At 37.5% G+C, this 19,935-nt stretch overlaps 1 protein-coding gene across 4 annotated transcripts in view; it reads left to right on the top strand.

Annotated features, from left to right (window-relative positions):
• Window positions 1-19,935, top strand: part of ITCH (itchy E3 ubiquitin protein ligase) — a 139,624-nt gene that overhangs the window by 89,671 nt on the left and 30,018 nt on the right. For all 4 annotated transcript variants that reach the window (XM_019655279.1, XM_019655278.1, XM_019655277.1 and 1 more), the window contains exons 8-13: window positions 3,998-4,155; window positions 5,465-5,654; window positions 6,906-7,001; window positions 8,843-9,017; window positions 12,572-12,641; window positions 19,295-19,379. In XM_019655279.1, coding sequence (XP_019510824.1) covers window positions 3,998-4,155; window positions 5,465-5,654; window positions 6,906-7,001; window positions 8,843-9,017; window positions 12,572-12,641; window positions 19,295-19,379 — 774 coding nt within the window. The remainder of the gene's footprint in view (window positions 1-3,997; window positions 4,156-5,464; window positions 5,655-6,905; window positions 7,002-8,842; window positions 9,018-12,571; window positions 12,642-19,294; window positions 19,380-19,935) is intronic.

The following is a 19,935-nucleotide window of genomic DNA, read 5'->3' as shown; positions in this document are numbered from 1 at the left end:
CCGGGTGAGGCAGATCAGTCGCCGGCTTCTGGACGGCCGCTCACTGCGGCTGCTGGCCGCTCACACTGGCTGCTGGCCACACACGGTAGCCCATGGCAACCCACTGCCACAGGAGCTGCAGCCTACGCCGTCGCTGGCGACTCACGGCATCCCAGCTCCAGGTTGAGCTGTTGTTCAGCATCTTAGCTGTAGAGGGCAGTGTTGCTGGCCCTCATATGTGGAATCCAAACCGGGGCCCTCTGGCGTCCCAAGCCAGTTCTTAACCATCGTGCCACTCGGCCGGCCCGGTAATTTTTATTTTATAATTTAAACTAACTTTTTTCACTTTGGAACCTTTTATTAATAAAAATTAAAATATGCTAAATATATTAATTGCATAAATACAAAAAAATTACAATGATGGAAAGGAGAATGAGAGAACAGCTTGAGGAGCTGGATTGAGGAAGTGTTTTAGGTTATAGGGTTTAATTATGTTTATAAACTTAGAGGAAAGATCTAGAAGAAGGAAGATGATGAAAGATACAAAAAAGCTGTTAAATGATGGTGGAAATTCCTAGAGGATATAGGCTGAAATCAAGGACGCATGGACATAGTAGCCTTGAAGAAGTGAAGAGAGATTTTTTTTTTCCCCCTAGAGATGGGAAACAACCATAAAGATGATTAGTGTAGCATGGAGAAGTTAGGCCTAGTCGGGATCATCTACAGAGTGGGATTAGGTATTTGGATAGATTGAAAAGGTTTTCAGTGGGCACTGGGAATATGGCCAGGAGTAGATTAGAGGTGTAGAAAATGATTTTAATAAAGAATAAAGAAATAAAGAAAGAGAAAGATTTTCAAGCAGTATGGAAGTTGTTCAGTTTACAAGCCCCGTTGAAGTTGTTGAATAATGTCACCTGTAGCCCATGTTGCCTCAGCCTCTGAAATGATCAAGTTTTAGGAAACTGAAGTCTACCAGAATAAAAAGATACAGACTAAAGAAGCACAATTTTAATGTTTTTGTATCTTTTGCCTGGGTCTATAATTGTACAGGACCTAGTAAAAGTTCTTTGTGCAACCAAACTACTGTTAATTATTTTATTACTGTTTTAATTTTAGCACCACTACACCAGTTCCATTGAACCTGTGGTGTACGTTGTCATAGTCATCTGTCATTTCTAATTCTTTAGCTCCTGGGAGACTTGAGCTCTGATTTCTTTTTTTTAACAGGAAAAAAGTACTCAGTTCAGCAGCACATACACTAACAGGAAAAAAAAGACTTAATCTTGTGAGTCATTGGAAATGAAAATCTCAGGACTTTTCCTTACTGAGCCCAGTGGAAAATTTATTATTCTAGGATCTTGTATAGAACAGTCAGCCCCTTTAATTTGGTACTTTACCTAGTTTATTTACCCCAGTAAAATAAACCTGATTTCTCAACTGGAACATTCTCCAGCATTACTTGTTGGCCCCAGAGAACAGCAGTAGAAAAAATAAATGGATTAATTGTGGTGAAAAGATTGCTTGGGGGAAGGGGGAGTATTGGGCAGCAGTGAGGAAATTAAAGGTACTAGGGAAAGTAGCCTATGAAGGAGCCCAAGTGATGCTTGAAGGGAGCTAATGGATAGTGAAGATAGAAGTTAAAGGTCATCATGAGACCGAATAAAAGATATAATAGGAGGCAGGTAGAAGGAATAGACGATTATAGATAGAGGGATTCCAGAATTTAAGATCTAGAAAGAGGAACAATTCTAAGAATTCAGGAAATTTAAGGAGCCATACTGCACAGGTTGTCAGACAACAATGTTGATAAACTTGAGGTCAAGATATTAGAAGCGTGAACAGCGTAGATATTAAAATCTTGACGATTTTAATTCTCAATGATAGAACAGAACATTTTTGGAATCTGAGTTGTGCATTTTTGGAATTCAGTTTCTGCTGCCCCTTTGTCATAGCAGATTTACCTCATGCTTGAGTGTTCCTTCTCCCTCACATGTTCCTAATACTTGACTAGCACTGGATGTACAATTTAGTATGAATTTTCTAGCTGAGAAGGTTTTTAAAATCATTTACTTCAGGTAATGAACTTCTGAGGTACATAGAGATAAATAACTTTCCCTTGGTCACATAGCTTGTCAATAAAAGTTACAAGAAGAAACCTCATTTTCCCACTTTTGGTCCGTTCTACCAGTTGTCTGTCTAATTTTAAAAAGTATCAGGAACCTTTCTTTAAAACTAATTAATAACCTCTTAAAATAGTATATAAAGAGGCAATATTCAGAGTCTCAAAGGGGAGGACACAACTCAAAATAGGTTTGGAACCTCAGCACCTAGGGGAAGGGAAGCAGCGTCAAAGCTGACTCTTCCTGCCTTCGGTTCACATTCTGGGGTGGCTTGGCCTCACAGGCAGTTAACATTAACTAGGTGCTAACCGCTAATTACTAAGCTGTTCCCTTTATTCAAAATAATCATTTGAGGAGTCTCCAAAGCAGTGCTTGTCATACCCAACTGTTTACACATATCATCTGGAGATCTTGTTAAAATGCTAGTTCTGATAGAGTAGGTCTCAAGGAGTCCAAGATGATGCATTTCTAACAAGCTCCTATGTGGTGGTGTCCTTGGCTTCCGGTCGAAAGGCCATACTTTTTTTTTTTTTAAGATTTTTATTGGGGAATTGGGAGGATGAGAACAGTGCTGGGGAATTGGGGGAAGGGAAACAGACAAGTTGCTGTCGTTTTGTTCTTCAGTCTAGTTGTGGAGGACGTTGCTTCACTGGCCCAAGTTGGCACCATCATTGCGCTCTTCCCAGGCAAGGCAGATCAGTCGCCGGCTTCTGGACGGCCGCTCACTGCGGCTGCTGGCCGCTCACGCTGGCTGCTGGCTACATACGGTAGCCCATGGCAACCCACTGCCACAGGGGCTGCAGCCTACGCCGTCGCCGGCGACTCATGGCAGCCCAGCTCCAGGTTGAGCTGTTGTTCAGCATCTTAGCTGTAGAGGGCAGTGTCACTGGCCCTCATATGTGGGATCCGAACCGGCGCCCTCTGGCGTCCCAAGCCAGTTCTTAACCTTCGCACCACTCAGCCGGCCCCGAAAGGCCATACTTTAAGTAAGGAAGGCCCTAAAGAAGGTCTGGGGAATACAGTTTGAAATGATTTACTGCATGGTGCTGCCTCTATTTTGATTTCTTGAATCAGTTAGATTTTATTTTGTTCAGGCTTGTTCTGAAGGTCCGGGAGTATGGATTTAATACTGTGTGGTGGTTTGCCGATTACCAGATAGTAGATATCAGAGCCTTAGCTGAGGCATCTGCAAACTGGCTAACTCAAACTCTGCTTTCTAATCCATGACTAGATTCCCCCTGGGAAAAGGAATCAGCTATATTTAGCTGACAGTCGCAATAACTTTCAAAATGACATTTCCTGTTAGTGTCCTCTCCCTTCTTTCTTTTCCTCCAATTGATGTTATTGCTTTGAAGAAATGATAGCTCCTTGAAAAAAAAGATCTTTGGGCATCTCTTTTCTAGATCACTAACTGAACATTTTATATACCATTTGCTGGGTTAGGAGGGAGGACACCCTGTCCTTGGAATATAAGTGTACTTCTTTCTCCTGCCATGGAACAGTCAACCCTGCTAAAAAAATGATGAAGTTATCTATCTGTGCTTGTGATAAAATAGTGTCCTTTCTAAGGTGTATGGGATTTTGAATATTTGACTCTGTTCCTGCTTATACAGGGCCTCAGTAGACTTATTGAAATCTAAACCAGCATACCTAATAGTTTTAAATGGTCCCAAGTGTTTCTGTGCCCTGGACAACTCCTCACTCTATCTCTGGATGGGATCTGAGGGTTATATATATAAGACCCTACCCAAGGGCTCTTTATGTATTTGATAAGGCTGGCCAGAAGTTAGAAAGCTTTTCTCAAATTCCTAGAACTTTAAGTTTTGGTCTTCCTGCTGGTTTTTTTGCTAACTTAAAAGAACATTCTTCTTCCCTTCCCCTTCCCCTTTCTTACCCAGAGTGAACACAAATGGATCAGATGACCCTGAGGATGCAGGGTCTGGTGAAAATAGGAGGGTCAATGGGAATAATTCTCCATCACTCTCAAATGGCGGTTTTAAACCTTCTAGGCCTCCAAGACCTTCACGACCACCTCCACCTACCCCACGTAGACCAGGTGTGTATTCCAGCCATACGCTAGGCGAGATTGGGCGCGTTCAGGGTGGTATGGCCGTAGACTCAGCCGTATACTAGGGATGTAGCTCTCAGTACTATGATTATAAATAATGTCCTGTTTGGAAATTGATCCTCAAGTAAGTGTCAGGAGGCCCCTGTAGGTTGATTTTTCTAGCTATATTTTTACATTTAAGATTTTGGCCAAAAATGATCTTTCTATAGGTAACTAAGACATGCCTTTTCCCGAAGTTTTTCCTCCAGGGGTGAAGTTATTGAGGCATGTGCTGTATTCAGAATAAAAATCAGATGTGCATTATATAAAGTATATGCAGTACAGATAAGATTGCAGCTTTCTGTCAGGGTTTGTAACTGAACATAATAAGCATGCCATAGAGTCAAGGATCTGGTTGCTTATTCTCATTATATCCTTTAAAAAGACAATTAGTAAATGGCAAGTAACCCAACAATGCTAAATGATATTCAGATTTTAAATAAAAAATTATACAACAAATGAACATATTTCATGTAGTAAAAATGTAAGTATCTATAGGTAGAATATCTATTTTTTTTTCCTGATTAACCAGAACAAACCTTTAATCTTTTATTATTTTCCTCTGCTAGTCGTGGACAGGGAATGTAAAATAATTAAACCAAATATTATTAGAAAAGTAAATTGGTTGTCCACAACTCATTTTATTAAATGACTTTTAATTTTACATCGTCCCCCCTTTTCTGTAGATAATTACGTAAACAGTATATTCCCCATCTTTAACAAGAGTGTATATACTACTTTGTCATAATATTGGTGACTTTCTTCAGGAATTGTTTTGTCAACAAGTATTTCTTGAAGGTGTAATATGTACTTAATAACTATTTATGAGAATATTATTGCTTATCAGTCAGATCTTCCATGTTATAACTAACATCAACAATTGGTCTCTGATCTGCAAGGTTTCATAGGAAGCACAGTTTTAGAGATCTGGAAAATTACTAAATGAACTTATCATACCACGGGATACCAATGCTTACCAATTCTAAAAGTTTTTATTTCCTGTGGCATCAAGAATTCAGAATCTGTGCTCCATAATTAATAATGGGACATGGGGTAGACAGAACCTAAAAATGGTGAACAAGCCTATTTAGTGGAACTGTTGTCTTGTTTTCCATTATTTATTTTAAGTAATTTTCATCTGCATAGCCACATATTAAATTTTGTATTTGTCATCTACCTTTTTTTTAAAGGTAAAATATTATCCTGAATTTAGATTTCTTAAAATATTGTTTTCCTATTTTCCCCAAATCTTTTATAGCTTCTGTCAATGGTTCACCTTCTGCCACTTCTGAAAGTGATGGATCTAGTACAGGTTCTCTGCCACCAACAAATGCAAATTCAAATACATCTGAAGCAGCAGCATCTGGATTAATAATTCCTCTTACAATATCTGGAGGCTCAGGCCCTAGGCCATTGAATCCTGTACCTCAAGCTCCCCTACCACCTGGGTGAGTAACTGTTTTTGGTAACATTTGTTTTCTTTCGGCTTTTGCGTATACTTATTAATAAGAAAAATAATTCTAAACTCCATTCTTTAAAAAACTGTCTTCCAGCAATTGTAACTAATTTTGGTGGGAGGTTTACAGTCAAACTGAACCAAAAAAAGATTGCCACATTTGAAATTTCCTCCCTCATTTTCAGGCATGGAGGAAGAAAATATATATTATATATTTAGTGAAGAACTCTAAACCACAGAAAGTTAGTGAAGAAAGTTCAAGTAATGAAATAGTCACCTAATTCAGATTGCTTTTTCTTTGAAAGGAAAAAAAAAATCACTTTTTAAAATAAAAATTTTTTCCCATCATAAAGTCATTATAGCAAAGTAATAATAATTTAGGAAACTTAAGAAAATTAGCAGTCATAATCCCATTTTAATCACTACTGATTATTTTTAAAATTAATACTCTAGTAGTTTATATATGTATAAACATTGTGGCATTCAAATTAATCCAGAGCTCAGAACACTAATCAAAATTAATTGACCATCTGATAAATAATAAACTCTCATGATGAGAAGTCTAATTGCTAAACAGACTGTATTACTTGTGTGGGTAGTTAGGCCATTTTCTTTTTGGGAAGCCAAATTAGAAAGTTGTTTGTGTAAGAGATGAGCAAAGAGAAACTGGGTGCTCTTAGAAATAGTTGGTACTTCTGAGCTATGATGATGGTTTAGTCTTAGTTCTTCTCTTTGGAGATAAATCTACCAAGGAGACTAGAATACTCGGAATGACTTTATCCATTGCACTGTGCAGAGACACATCAGATTAAATCTTACTCTTTGATTTCAGTTTTTCTAGAACCCAAACAGTTCTTTGCCCTTTCAGTTAGCAGTTAAGTTTTTTTTTCAGATTTCATAGCATTAATTGCAGGTTTCTTTTCCACTGAAGTCCTGCATATATCCTGATCAGATCGAGACAGACTTTGTCTCCTAAGTGTATCAACTTTAAGCCTCTTTAGAAATGCAAAGCATCTCTTAGAACAGACACTTCTGCAGGAGTCTCATCTATAATGTGTCACTCTCAGTGTAAAGTTTTTTTATTTTGTTCCTAAATTCTTTTGGTATCTTCTTTATATACTGACATGCTTATTTGCCTCAGTTCTGTAATATGGTCATATAAGAGGAAAAGACAAAGACAGGATTAAAAGGCCAGGCTGCTCATAACAAGTACCATACCAGACTTTTAAATTTTGTGTTTAAGTTGGGAGCAGAGAGTGGACCAGCATGGGCGAGTTTACTATGTAGATCATATTGAGAAAAGAACAACGTGGGATAGACCAGAGCCTCTACCTCCTGGGTAAGTATCTGAATTAAAAAAGAAAACAAAGTATTTATTCAGAACTGTAGATTACATCTGTACAAAATCTTCCCTTATATTCTTACTTTTCCTCTTCCTGTCTTTTGTCTGTCTACTTTTGTTCTTGTTTGTTTTTAGGTACAAACTAGAAAGAAGAGAGTCAGAGTTGATTGAACATAATTAATGATTTTCATTTTCACTCATTTCTGACCTAAAGATTCCATAAGTCTTGCTACTTCCAAGTTTTCCTTTCTGACTTTAACTGGCTCAAACCACAGGATTTTTGGATTAGTTTCTTTAAGAGTAATTATTTAATTGAGTAAGAATTATAGCCCCTGTCATATATATAAGGACTAAAGTCCCTATTATATAAAAAATTTTAATATATGATAGTGAATTCATTGCAAAATAGCAGGGGAAATAAAGAATATATTAATTTGTGGTGTTAAGCATTGAACATTTGTATTATGTATTTGGAAAGAAAGAATATTTTATTCAAGGGAAGTTAGTAGCAAACATGGGAAATATTTAATCTTACTAGTAATCGTAAATATACGCCAAAAAGGTACTGTTTTACCTGTTAAATTATCAGATAGAATCCATTGTGAGATTGTGGAGGAATTTTACCTCATAATGTTGTTGCTGGTGAGAGTTTAAATTAGTTACAACTCTTTTTTTTTTTAAGATTTGAGTGGGGAATTGGGAGATGGGAATAGTGTTGGGGAAGGGGAACAGCCAAGTTGTTGTCCTTCCATCTTAGTTGTGGAGGGCGCAGCTAGCTCAGCTCCAAATCCAGTCGCATTGCTCAGCTCAAGGTGCTGTGTTCAGTTAGTTGCGGGTGGGCATAGCCACCATCGCATGAGGGAGTCGAACCGGCAGCCTTGTTGTTAAGAGCACATGCTCTATCCACTGAGCCATCAGGGTGGCAGCTCAGCGCAAGGTGCTGAGTTCAGTCTTTAGTTGCTGGCCGACGTAGCCCACCATTCAAACCAGCAGCTTTGTTGTTAGGAGCACATACTCTCATCAGCTGAGCTATCCTGCCATCTGTTGGCAGCTCAGCTCTGGGCACAGCGTCACTGGCCCATGTGGGAATCAAACAGGTGACCCTGTTGCTCAGAGCTCGCACTCCTGGGCAAGCTCTTAATCAGCTGAGCCACTTGGCTGACCCTAAATTAGTTACAACTCTTACAGAAAGCATATGTAACCATAATAATGCACATACTCTTAATAACACTTTCTAGAAAATTTATCCTAAAGAGATAATGCAAAGGAAGAAAAAAATGTTTTTATATATTAAAGGTATTTATTATTTTACTATTTGCAATATCAGAATATTGGAAAGAACCCTAAAAAATTAACCAGGTAGAAACTGTAACTTATAATATTTAAGTTATTATGTCAATATTTATTTAATATGCATCCATTTGTAATAAATTAGAGAGTTGTATTCTCGTGAAAAAGTCCTTTTTGGTATCTGAAAAGCTGTATATACAGTTGTGTCCCTAATAGGTTTGCAACAGTCAGTCAAAATATTATAACATTGGAAAGAAAATGAGAACTTTCTTCTTAATAACTTGATACTTACTCACTGAATATACATTGTGCTCTAAAACCTGACTGATACATCTGAAGAACTTTTAAGAAAGAAATGTTTAGGAACATTACTCTTAAGTTGACTTGTAGACCATTTAAAAATATGTAAAATAAAAGACTTCAGGTACATCAAAAGTAGTTTCTCAAGGTAAAATCTTAACAAACATGCACCAAGGTCAAGATGAAGTCCTGTTTAATTCTTATCTGTTTCACATGTATTTGTTAAATTAGGTTTTATTCTGCTTTAGGTGGGAACGGCGGGTCGACAACATGGGACGTATTTATTATGTTGACCATTTCACAAGAACAACAACGTGGCAGAGGCCAACATTGGAATCCGTCCGTAACTATGAACAGTGGCAGCTCCAACGTAGTCAACTTCAGGGCGCAATGCAGCAGTTTAACCAGAGATTCATTTATGGAGTAAGCAGCCTGTTGCACTATAAACTTATATATAAAATATAAGACTATTTGGTTTTTAACCTTTTCCTACATATGAAATGTAAAACACTAATTAGAAGGAGGGTACAAGTAGGATGGCAACCCAGTTGTTGCTGTTGGCATTTTTAGACCTTGTCTCAGAGAATTCTGTGTATGTTACCTATTGTTTCCTCTTCGACATTTCCTGAAGTTCAACCTCTTTTGTTAATGTCAAAAATAAAAAAGAACTGAGGACAATTTAAAATCCATGGACAAAAGAATAGTAAAAACCCAAGCAGTTTGAAAAGAATTAAAACAGTTCTAAATTTAGTACTGCCTAACTTAGCAGAACATTTCAAGGCTTGTGTCTAAGAAACTCTTGAGCGGTTGTACAGAATTGATGATAGAATTGAATCACTTTGTAACACTTAAAGGTAAAGTTTACCTAATAAATTATTTGGTGCTTTGGTAGACTCAGAAATTTGATTTCTTATAGGATTATGTTAAATATATTATTCTGGCAAAACCAAATTATCTTTGGTATAAAAACATTTTCTTTCTGGAAATGGATTAAATTTTACATATTTTCCTTTAGAGTAATATTGCAGCAGTAATAATAAGCACACCAAAATGTATTAATGGCTTGTTATGCAATCTTTGGTGCTAGAAATTTTACAGTTTCTCAACTCATAAAGTATCACAGATCTTTTCTCTGAGGAAAGGAAAATAATCCTTGGAGAAATTTGATTCTATGTGCCAAACAAGAGGGATTTGTTTGAGTACAGAGAACTTAAACGGAAGAAAGTCAGCTCTTTAAGAGCTAACGAGACGCTGACCCCTCAACATTGCCATCTCCTCCCCTCTACCACCATCGGAGTAAATTCCTGTCGTCACTAGGCATTCCTTTTTTTTTTTTTTTCTTTCCTCCATATACTTGTGTGTTTCTTGGACCTCACCACCACAATAGATATCATCACTCACTGATGTAGACAAATTCACCTTTATCAGCAGTCTTCCTTTCACTGCCTGGTTATGACTAACAATTTTTTCTGCCACCTTCTGTGAAGACATCTGTATATTCCCTTTCCCAGTGGTTTTAGAGGTGTAATTAATTTTTGTCTCTTGTCTACCGTACCCTTTTTATTTCCCTATGTTGTTTTACATCTTTTATTTCTAAATTATCACCTTTGGTATGCGTGGTCAAATTTCTTCTACGTTTAAATGCCTAGCTTTCCTGCCTCCTTTAAAGCTAGTTTCCGTATGGGGGTCTAGTGGAAAGAGCACGGGCTTTGGAGTCAGACATAACTGGGCTTGAATCCTGGTTTTGCAGTTACTTTATATGATTTTGAGTAAATTACTTAACCTTATCAAGACTCATTTACTTTATTTAAAAATATATATACATATATATAATTACCTCAGAGGGTTTTTCTTGAGGATTCTGTAAAACAAAATTTCTAGTATGTTTGGCACATACTAGATGCTTAGAAATGTTTTCATCTTTTATCTCTCTCGTATCCACAGTTGTAAATATGCCCTTTATCTCACTTTTACAATATATAATCTTTTAAAACACTTTTTAAAGACTAAATCTGTCTTTAGTCTTTAAAAGCAAATTTCGGGAGTACTTACAGTATGTATTACTTCATTGTAAACTTGACAATTTGATACTCAGAGTCTTTGGAACTTTTCTTGAATTGGCAGCTTTTACCTCATCATCCATGGTTTTTTTGTTTGTTTTTTCTTTTTTCTTTTCTCCTATCCAAAATAATCTGACGAATTTCTTGACATTCTTACTCTTTGCTCTTGTTACAGAGTGGTTCTAAATCATAAAGGACTTAAACAACTTATTTTAGTTACCCTTAACTTAGCCAGAGATATGAACCAAATTGAACATTCTTAATACCAGCTACTTAAAAAGCGATGCGGTGGTGGGGTGTTGCTGAGAAAGTCTGTTTATTGGGCATATGAAGTGGCCTTTGTTCTAACCCTGGTTGCAGGGCAGTAGACTCTCATACACCCAGCATTTTTAACCTCAGAATAGATGTGGTTGATGATGTAACACTGTAATGGCTCTTCCTGGCCCATTGCTTCATTTTGCATTTCCCCAGCTTATCTGTCCAGGGAGAGCCAGTGGGATAGGCTTGGGTCTTAGAAAATTCTCAAAATAGTTTGCCAAACTTACCAGACTTGATCTATAATCAGGGTTCAATTCTTTTATGGTGTTCCTTCATGGCCTCCTTATCTTACTCCTTTTCATAATTGTATCTTTCAAGAGGAACCAGGACGGTTCTTGACAAGCCTGTTTCCCAAGAGCTGTTAAATCAGAAATGGGAATCTCCCTCATATGCTTTAAAACTTTCAATCAGTTAACTCAGTTTCTGTAATATGTCAGTGACACAGGAAAGAAACAGACAGTAGAGGGAACTACTATATAGACTGAGACTTAAGAGACTCAACCAGTGTAATGTGAGGACTTTGTTTGGATTCTAATTTGAACAAATACAGCAATGAGGCATTTAATTAGGGTCTGGGTATTAGATGATAAAATTATAGATTTTTGGTAGGTGTGATAATGATATTGTGGTTATGTAAGAATATGTCCACCCATTTTAGAAAGGCATACTAAAATATGTAGGGGTAAAATAGTAACTTATTTTTTGCTTCAGTAAAGAATAGGGAAATAAAGACATGTGGCAAAGTCTTGATAATTATTGATTCTTGGTGCTGGGTATATAGGGTACACTATCCTGTTTTACTTTTTTTTTTCCTATAATAATTTTTTTAAACAGAGTCTGTTATTCATTTGCCTTATCTTACTAAAGAGGAAAGGGCTTAACTAAATCTGAGAGACCACAAATTATCCCAACTTCATTATACATTTAAACTAAACACACTCATTAATCCTACATAGAGTCAGCATGACATTTGCGTCTCTTTTTCCAATGGTTGACACCTGCTTTTCTTTTATCTAGCCAAACCTTTCTATCCACCAACGAGATAATTGCAAACAGAAATTTAAGAAGTCATCTACATAGTTCTAGGCTTGTCAACTCCTTCCAGCTGCAATTCTTTCCTTTTACTCATCTGACAGCCTATTCTTCCTGCTCCCCCAATTCCCTTCCCATAGTTCTTTGTATACTCGTACACTGTGTTCTGTATGTGAGCCTCTCGTTTTGAATTAGAAATACAAGATTTTTCTCAGCTATCCAATGACTCTGAGTACTGTTATTTATAAATGACTTTTGGGGAGTTTATATATTTCCCTAACTTATTGGTTTGTAGGTAAAGAAGAAAAAAAGAGGTCAGTTGAGGGTGAGGATTATGTATTTATAATATTTGAATTTCAAGTAAATTAAAACATTAAATGTTTGCAAAGATTTTTTTTTCCCGCCAGAGTATATTGGCATTTTTCCATGACTGTGTGAACCTTTCTAAGATATGAACTCTGTAAGAGTGTGTTATGTTGCACATGGCAAGGGAAGGCGTATCAGAACTCATAAGCTGCTCTCAACTTATTCATTATTTCACCTTTTGTTGTTGTTTATTCTTTTTAGAATCAAGATTTGTTTGCTACATCACAAAATAAAGAATATGATCCCCTTGGCCCCCTGCCACCTGGATGGGGTAAGTCACATAAATTTTTTCATTGAATTTGGTCATTTTAAAAATCAGATATTTATCCATGATACCCTGCTCTTGCTTGAGTGAATATCTGAGAAGATTTTTGGGTGTGTTGGTTTAATCTGGAGTGCCAAATAGGCATTAAATTTTACCAAAAGTTCTAGTGACTTTTTAGTATAGTGAACTTGTATTGGGATTCAGAATTATTTTATTCTTCTAAAGTTTAAAAATACTTGGCTCATTCAGCAATAAAAAGGAATGGTTTTTGATACAATAATCTCAAAGGACCTCAAGGGCATCATGCTTAGTAAAAAAAAAAAAAATCAATCTCAAAAGATAATATACCTGGGTGACCAGTTAGCTCAGTTAGTTATAGCATTGTGCTGATAACACCAAGGTTGCCGGTTTGATCCCCACATGGGCCACTGTAAGCTGCGCCCTCCTTAAAAGAGTCAACTATGCCATTGTAGCGTGAAAACAATGTAACTAATGACCATGGCTGTTCCCCAATAAAATAAAATAAAGATTATATACTGTATGATTCAATTTATATAACACTCTCAAAATGACAAAACTGTAGAGACAGAAAACAGGTTAGTAGGTGCCAGGAGACAGAGCCGGTGGTAGGTGGATACAATACAGGGGGTAACATAAGTGGTCCCTGTGTGGTGGTGGAACTTGTATATCTTGACGATAGTGGTGAATACACAAATCTATACATAGGAGAAAAGTGCACAGAACTACACAGTTTACATAAATGAATTTAGCTTTAAAAATTGATGAAAATTGAATAAAGCCTGTAGTTAACAATAGTGTATCAGTGTCAGTTTTCTGATTTTTGATATTGTACTAATAGGTGTTTAAGCTGTCACCATTGGGGGAAACTAGTTGAAGATTTTTTTTTTTTAAGATTTTTATTGGGGTATCGGGGGGATGGGAACAGTGCTGGGTAATTGGGGGAAGGGGAACAGACAAGTTGCTGTTGTTTTGTTCTTCAGTCTAGTTGTGGAGGACGTTGCTTCACTGGCCCAAGTTGGCACCATCATTGTGCTCTTCCCAGGCGAGGCAGATCAGTCGCCGGCTTCTGGAGGCCACTCACGGTGGCTGCTGGCTGCTCATGCTGGCTGCTGACTACATACAGTAGTCCATGGCAACCCACTGCCACAGGGGCTGCAGCCTACGCCGTCGCCAGCGACTCACGGCAGCCCAGCTCCAGGTTGAGCTGTTGTTCAGCATCTTAGCTGTAGAGGGCAGTGTCACTGGCCCTCATATGTGGGATCCGAAACGGGGCCCTCTGGCGTCCCAAGCCAGTTCTTAACCATCGCGCCACTCAGCCGGCCCTGAAGATTCTTTAAATGATTTTTGCAATATCCTGTGAGTAATGATGATTTCAAAATAAAAAACTTTAAAAATATTTTGATCACATTGATACTTCCAAAACACACTTCATAGTGTGGTTGAGTTGATGTTATCTGAAAAAATAGTAGAAGGGGAACATGTTAGGGTGGTGACTTTGTGCTCTACACCTTGGAGTACATGAGCATGCTCTGTTATAGAGTACATTTGGTATCCTAATTATTAAAACCTTGCTAATAGACTTTAAGAGGGGCCTACGCTACCAGATTCTATTTTATTTTATTAATTTATTTTTTAAAAAGATTTTATTGGGGAAGGGAACAGTGTTGGGGAATTGGGGAAGGGGAACATTGTGTTTATCCAGGACCCATCAGCTCCAAGTCAAGTTGTTGTCCTTCAGTCTTAGTTGATCTTAGTTGTGGAGGGCGCAAGCTCAGCTTGAAGACCAGTCGCCGCTTTCAACCTAGTTGCAGGGGGCGCAATCCACCATCCCATGCAAGAGTTGAACCGGCAACCTTGTTGTTAAGAGCATGTGCTCTCACCAGCTGAGCCATCCGGCCGCCCATTGGCAGCTCAGCGGCAACACAGCTCGGGCGCAGCTCACTGGCCCATGTGGGCATCGAACCAGCGACCCTGTTGCTCAGAGCTCTTAACCAACTGCACCACCTGGCCGGCCCCCAGATTCCTTTTTATAGTGTTATGTAAGTCATAACTCTGTAGCAAGTTTCCAGAATAAATATGGCAATATAGAAACAATTTTGCATGTAAGTCAAAGAGAATATAGAAAGTAGGAAACGGCAAAATAAAGCCAGTTATGGAACCAGAGCTGCAGATATTTCAATATTGGGGCAAATTTAGAAAGAGATATTTCTAGATAGTCTTGTTGGAAGCATTGCATTGGTCCCCAAGATAGAATGCTCTAGCATTGCTTCATTGAGGAATGGAGAAAAAATTGCTGTGTCAAGATCACATGAATCTGGACAATAAATGACCATAGTTGTGTAAGCCTGCCTTTGAGCAACCCCATTGCTCTTAAGAGGTTATTTATCCTTAACACTACTTAAAACTACCGTATTTGCCAGCGTATAAGACGATTTTTTGGCCCTGAAAAATATGCCTCCAAGTGGGGGGTCGTCTTATACGCCAGGTACACTTCAGATAGACTGCCCATAGTGCTTGCCCCGTGCCATAGTGGCCTCCCGATGCCCGCCCACTTCATTCCACATACCGTTCAGGCATCAGCAGCGCTGCTGGGTGTATGCTCGGCTGTTATGCGATTTTGCTGTTATGCGATTTTACCACACTCGCAAAATCTACGGTACCAGTCTATAGAGTGTGTTTTCTTTAGTGAATTACCGGTATGTTTACCGGTAATAAACTTGCACTGTTTTATGTATATGTTTGATTACATACAGCCTTGTGACAGTTTTCCTGCATGTCATAAGCATTTGAATATAAATTAAAATGTTGAAATCAAATCTGATATTGTTTTACCTTTTATTTGGTGTGTGGAAGTGTGCGGAAGAGGGGGTAGTCTTATACGGCGAGTATATAACAAACTCTGTATTTTGAGTGGAAATGTTAGGGAGTCGTCTTATACGCCCAGTCGTCTTATACGCCGGCAAATACGGTATCCTTAAAACTAACTCTTTGAGTCTAAGAGGCCAAAAAATATATGTAATAGGTCATACTTACAACTGTCGTTACTAGTTTGTAACAAAAGGGGAGGGCATGTGAAAGTTATAAATTCTTGTCTTTGGCAAAGCCTGGCGGTCTGATAAAGGAGTCTTTTGGCTCTTTTGGAGCCTCCAAGTGAACAGTGTATGGTTGGTATGAAGTTACTTTAGAAGAGGGAATGTTGCCCTTATGAGGCATATTGAACCAGACCTGTCAGATTGCATTCCCAGACATGGATGGTTTTCTCAGCTTTATTCCTAGAGTTGTCACATGTTTGTATTACAGAGGAGAAACTGATGCACTGAAAGGAGGGGGGGCGGGAGAGAGATATAGATATAGATATAGATATAGATATGAAGGTCATATGTTTCTCTTAATTTTATTGCAGAAAAACCATGACCCATTTGGCTTTTGTCTGAAACACAGACCATTTTACTTCTCTAGGGCAGCCGTAAGAAAAATTGCCTCTTACTCACAGAATGAATTGCTGGCTATGTTGTCTTTATTCAAAAGATTTTCCTGCAAGCTGGACCATAAGGGCTTTCTGTATTTACCATTATCCTTATCATCAGGATCTCATTTTTACTTTAGCTAATACCACCTCCATAAAATACTTCCTCTAAGGACTCAATCCCAGTTTATCCAGGTTATCAGAATCTTGCCTTGCTTGTTTTACATTTTGCTTATTTTTAGGTGTCATACTCCTGAAGTTGAGGCGTGCTCAGCCTCTCTTCCTAAATCCATTCACAATCATCCCGTTACTCAGACTGAGCTCTGCTTTATGACTGTGCCTTTGGGGCATAATGCCTTATTTAGGGAACCAGTGACAACATTGGTACTATAACAGATGAGACCCATTTGACACTCTCAGAAGTGACCCAGGAAATAAAATTCCTGTTTATATCCTGTGTTTATATTATAGAACTAACAGCATCATTTTTGTGACACGTATTTAAATCCAACTTCTTCACCCTTTCAGATGTTTATGTGCTAGAACCTGATACTACCGCCTTACAGTGAAGGATTTTTTTTAACACATGCAAATTATATAGGCTGGAAAACAATATTTTTGGTTCAACAGTGTAGTCCAGTAGGCCTTTGTATAGCTGGTTTTACCCATAAATTTTAAAGATATTTCCTCGTTTTCAGAGTTGCTATGAAAGAATACATAGAACAAACAGCAAGAAGCTTCTGCTTTTTACTATTTTATTCATCAAGTCAGGAAGTGCTCTGATATGCATCCAGGTTTGGTGCTAAGTAATTTCAGTATTGTTTATCATGTGATTTTTCAACAAAGTAAGAAATTAGCTCTACAACCACAGTACTTCCTCTCATAAGCTGATGAGCCTTCAGTTTGCAAGTGCATCCACCTTTGATGTTTTGTTTTTCACAGCCTCTTCCAGGAAATGCTGGTATCAGCAATATATACTTAGAACATACATAGAAAATAAGTTTTCTATTAACTTTATCTGGCCTCATGTTAGTCTTTTTTTTTTTTAATTGAGGAACAGTGTTTTTTCCAGGACCCATCAGCTCCAAGTCAAATAGCTGTTTCAATCTAGTTGTGGAGGGCACAGCTCCATGGTCCATGTGGGAATTGAACCAGCAACCTTGGTGTTATGAGCACTGCGCTCTAACCACCTGAGCTAACCAGCTGCCCCACATGTTAGCTTTTGAAGAGAAAATCTCTGGCCCTGAAATGTGAACTTAACATGGCAGATAAAAGATGAATATATGCTTAGCTATGCACTGAGGTATTATTTTTAGATGATAAAAATTATAAAATTATTTGGATACAAGAAGTAGCATAGGTCCTGCAAGTATATTTTTAAAATTTAAATTTAATATGACTGCCAAGAACATGAACTTATTTTGTTATCATGTAGCCAGCTCTGTAGCACTGTGGGTGCTTCTTTTTGCCTCAGAGACAACATTAAGGTTGGTTACATGTGTTTCCACATGCAAGATGCCATGATCAGCGAAGCCAGTGCTTAATATTCAGTGTGTCACAAGATGGCAGACCTAGATATTATACACCTGGAGTTCTGTTTCCATTTTAGGCTCATCTGATGTAGAAAGTATCTGAGATGTCAAGAGTGGGTTCATGATAACCTACCAGCATATCCCTTCTGTCATCACTGCTGCATAAAATCATGGAATCAGTGCTGGAGATACAGTTAAATGTTACCAGATACTAACTTGACAAGGTTATATTATTTGGCCTAAGACACATCGTGCATTAATATCGTGCTTAAAGATCCAGAGAATCTAAATAAATATTATTTGAAAAAGAGATATCAACTTTTCAAACCATAGGAAATAAAATTTGACTTTATTAGCATGGAACTAAGTTTAAATTTCTGTTTCAAAATTGATAATTTTTAGAAACTGCTTTTTAAAAAGTTGTAATGCAGTCTATACTTTTTAATACTTCATTTATTTATTTTGAGACATCTTGGCCAAATTTTTAAAATTCAGATACAGGAAGAGACGTATCTTTTGAAGAATTTATTGGTAATAGAGCGAGAAGTCATTAGTTCAGAACAATATTAAAATTTCAAAACTATTTGGTTATTAAAAGAGAAAATGACATCCACATGTCTTCTAAACCTTAATGAGAAAGCTCAGAGAAGCAGGAGAAATTTTGTAGGAAGGGAACAACAAAACATGAAATTTGGTAGGAAGAGAATCCTAAAGAGTCAGGTGTGGAAACAAGCAGCATCTTCAGATGCAGAAATTAAAAAACTGAGCCCTGGGGCAGTCGGTTAGCTTAAGTGGTTGGAGCGCAGGGCGCAGTGCTCATAACACAAAGGTTGCCGCTTCGATTCCCACATGGGCCACTGAGGTGTGCCCTCCACAACTAGATTGAAGACAACTACTTGACTTGGAGCTGATGGGTCCTGCAGAAACACACTGTTCCTCAATAATCCCCAATAAAAATATTTTTTAAAAAAGATAAAAACTGAGCCCTGCTGTCCATCCCTTGTGTAGAAAGTTACTATAGATATTTAGGATTTGGAAACTGGGTATATTAAAGAACAGGATATATTTTGAAATAGTGTCTTCCCTAGTTGAATAATACCTAGCATATTACAAACAATTAAGTTATATTCCTCCCCTGCACCCATTATATTTTAAGAAATGAGATGTGGTGTGAAAAAAATCCCTGAATGGAGGCCTGAGTTTCTATCCTGTCACTGCCGCTTAATTCTGAGATTTGGGGCAGATCACTTAACCTGTATGAGTCTCTTTATCTTCAAGATAAACTAAAACCACCTACCCCATGGGACTGTTAAGGATAAAATGAGGTCATGTATGAAAAGTTAAAACGATTAATTATTCTTGCTGCTGTTGGTTGGATTGAGCCAGACAGGTTCTGTGGGCAGGACATTGTAAATTAAGTCTATTTAACTTCTAGGATGTAGTGATATTTTTGTAACTTTAATAAGTGTGAATGTAATAGTTAAATAAATTAAACCTTTTTTAAAAAATTAGATCTAAGTTGTGATTTAAAAACTAAAAATCACCAATACAATGAGAAATGGACAAATTCTGTTCATCTTATTTTAGTTTGAAGAAGAAGAAGGCTAGGCCAACTAATGCTTTGCCTTTTTTTTTTTAAGAGAAGAGAACAGACAGCAATGGTAGAGTATATTTTGTCAACCACAACACTCGTATTACACAATGGGAGGATCCCAGAAGTCAAGGGTAAGAACTTTCAGTTACTAATTTATAGATAACCTCTTTAAAGATTCTGCTCTATTTCTGAATCAGTTATGAAAGAAAATCAGTTATATATACTTTCCCCAAATGTCTCAAACATTAATCACCTACATACCTTAGAAAGAGAAAAAAATACGCTATCACTTTAATACAATGATGTGGGTTTCTTGAGACTATAGGGGAAAAAACTCACTGATATATACAAATACACTTATATATTCAAAAATACCTACTTATTTTTATTAAGACCAGATTAGTAATTCTAAAGCAAGGCTTTGCAACCTGGGATCCACTGGGAGTATGTAACTTAGGTAGAAAAAAATACACATTTGATTTCATTAGCCTTTACCTGAAATTGAGTGTTTCCTTCCATTGTGATTGTAGGCTACAACCATAGTAGTTAGCAATGCCTAGGACTTGGCCACCAGTGGAAATCACAGGTTTTTTATATCATTCTGCAGTTGTTGCAGACATATCAAAATATTGTTTACACACTTCATTACAGTAACTTGCTAGTTAATATATTAATAGATACATATTA

This window comes from Hipposideros armiger, unplaced genomic scaffold (assembly GCF_001890085.2).
Source record: "Hipposideros armiger isolate ML-2016 unplaced genomic scaffold, ASM189008v1 scaffold_238, whole genome shotgun sequence".
NCBI lineage: Eukaryota > Metazoa > Chordata > Mammalia > Chiroptera > Hipposideridae > Hipposideros > Hipposideros armiger.
The sequence above is the reverse complement of the archived record's forward strand: the minus strand, read 5'-3'. Positions and strand labels throughout refer to the sequence as shown.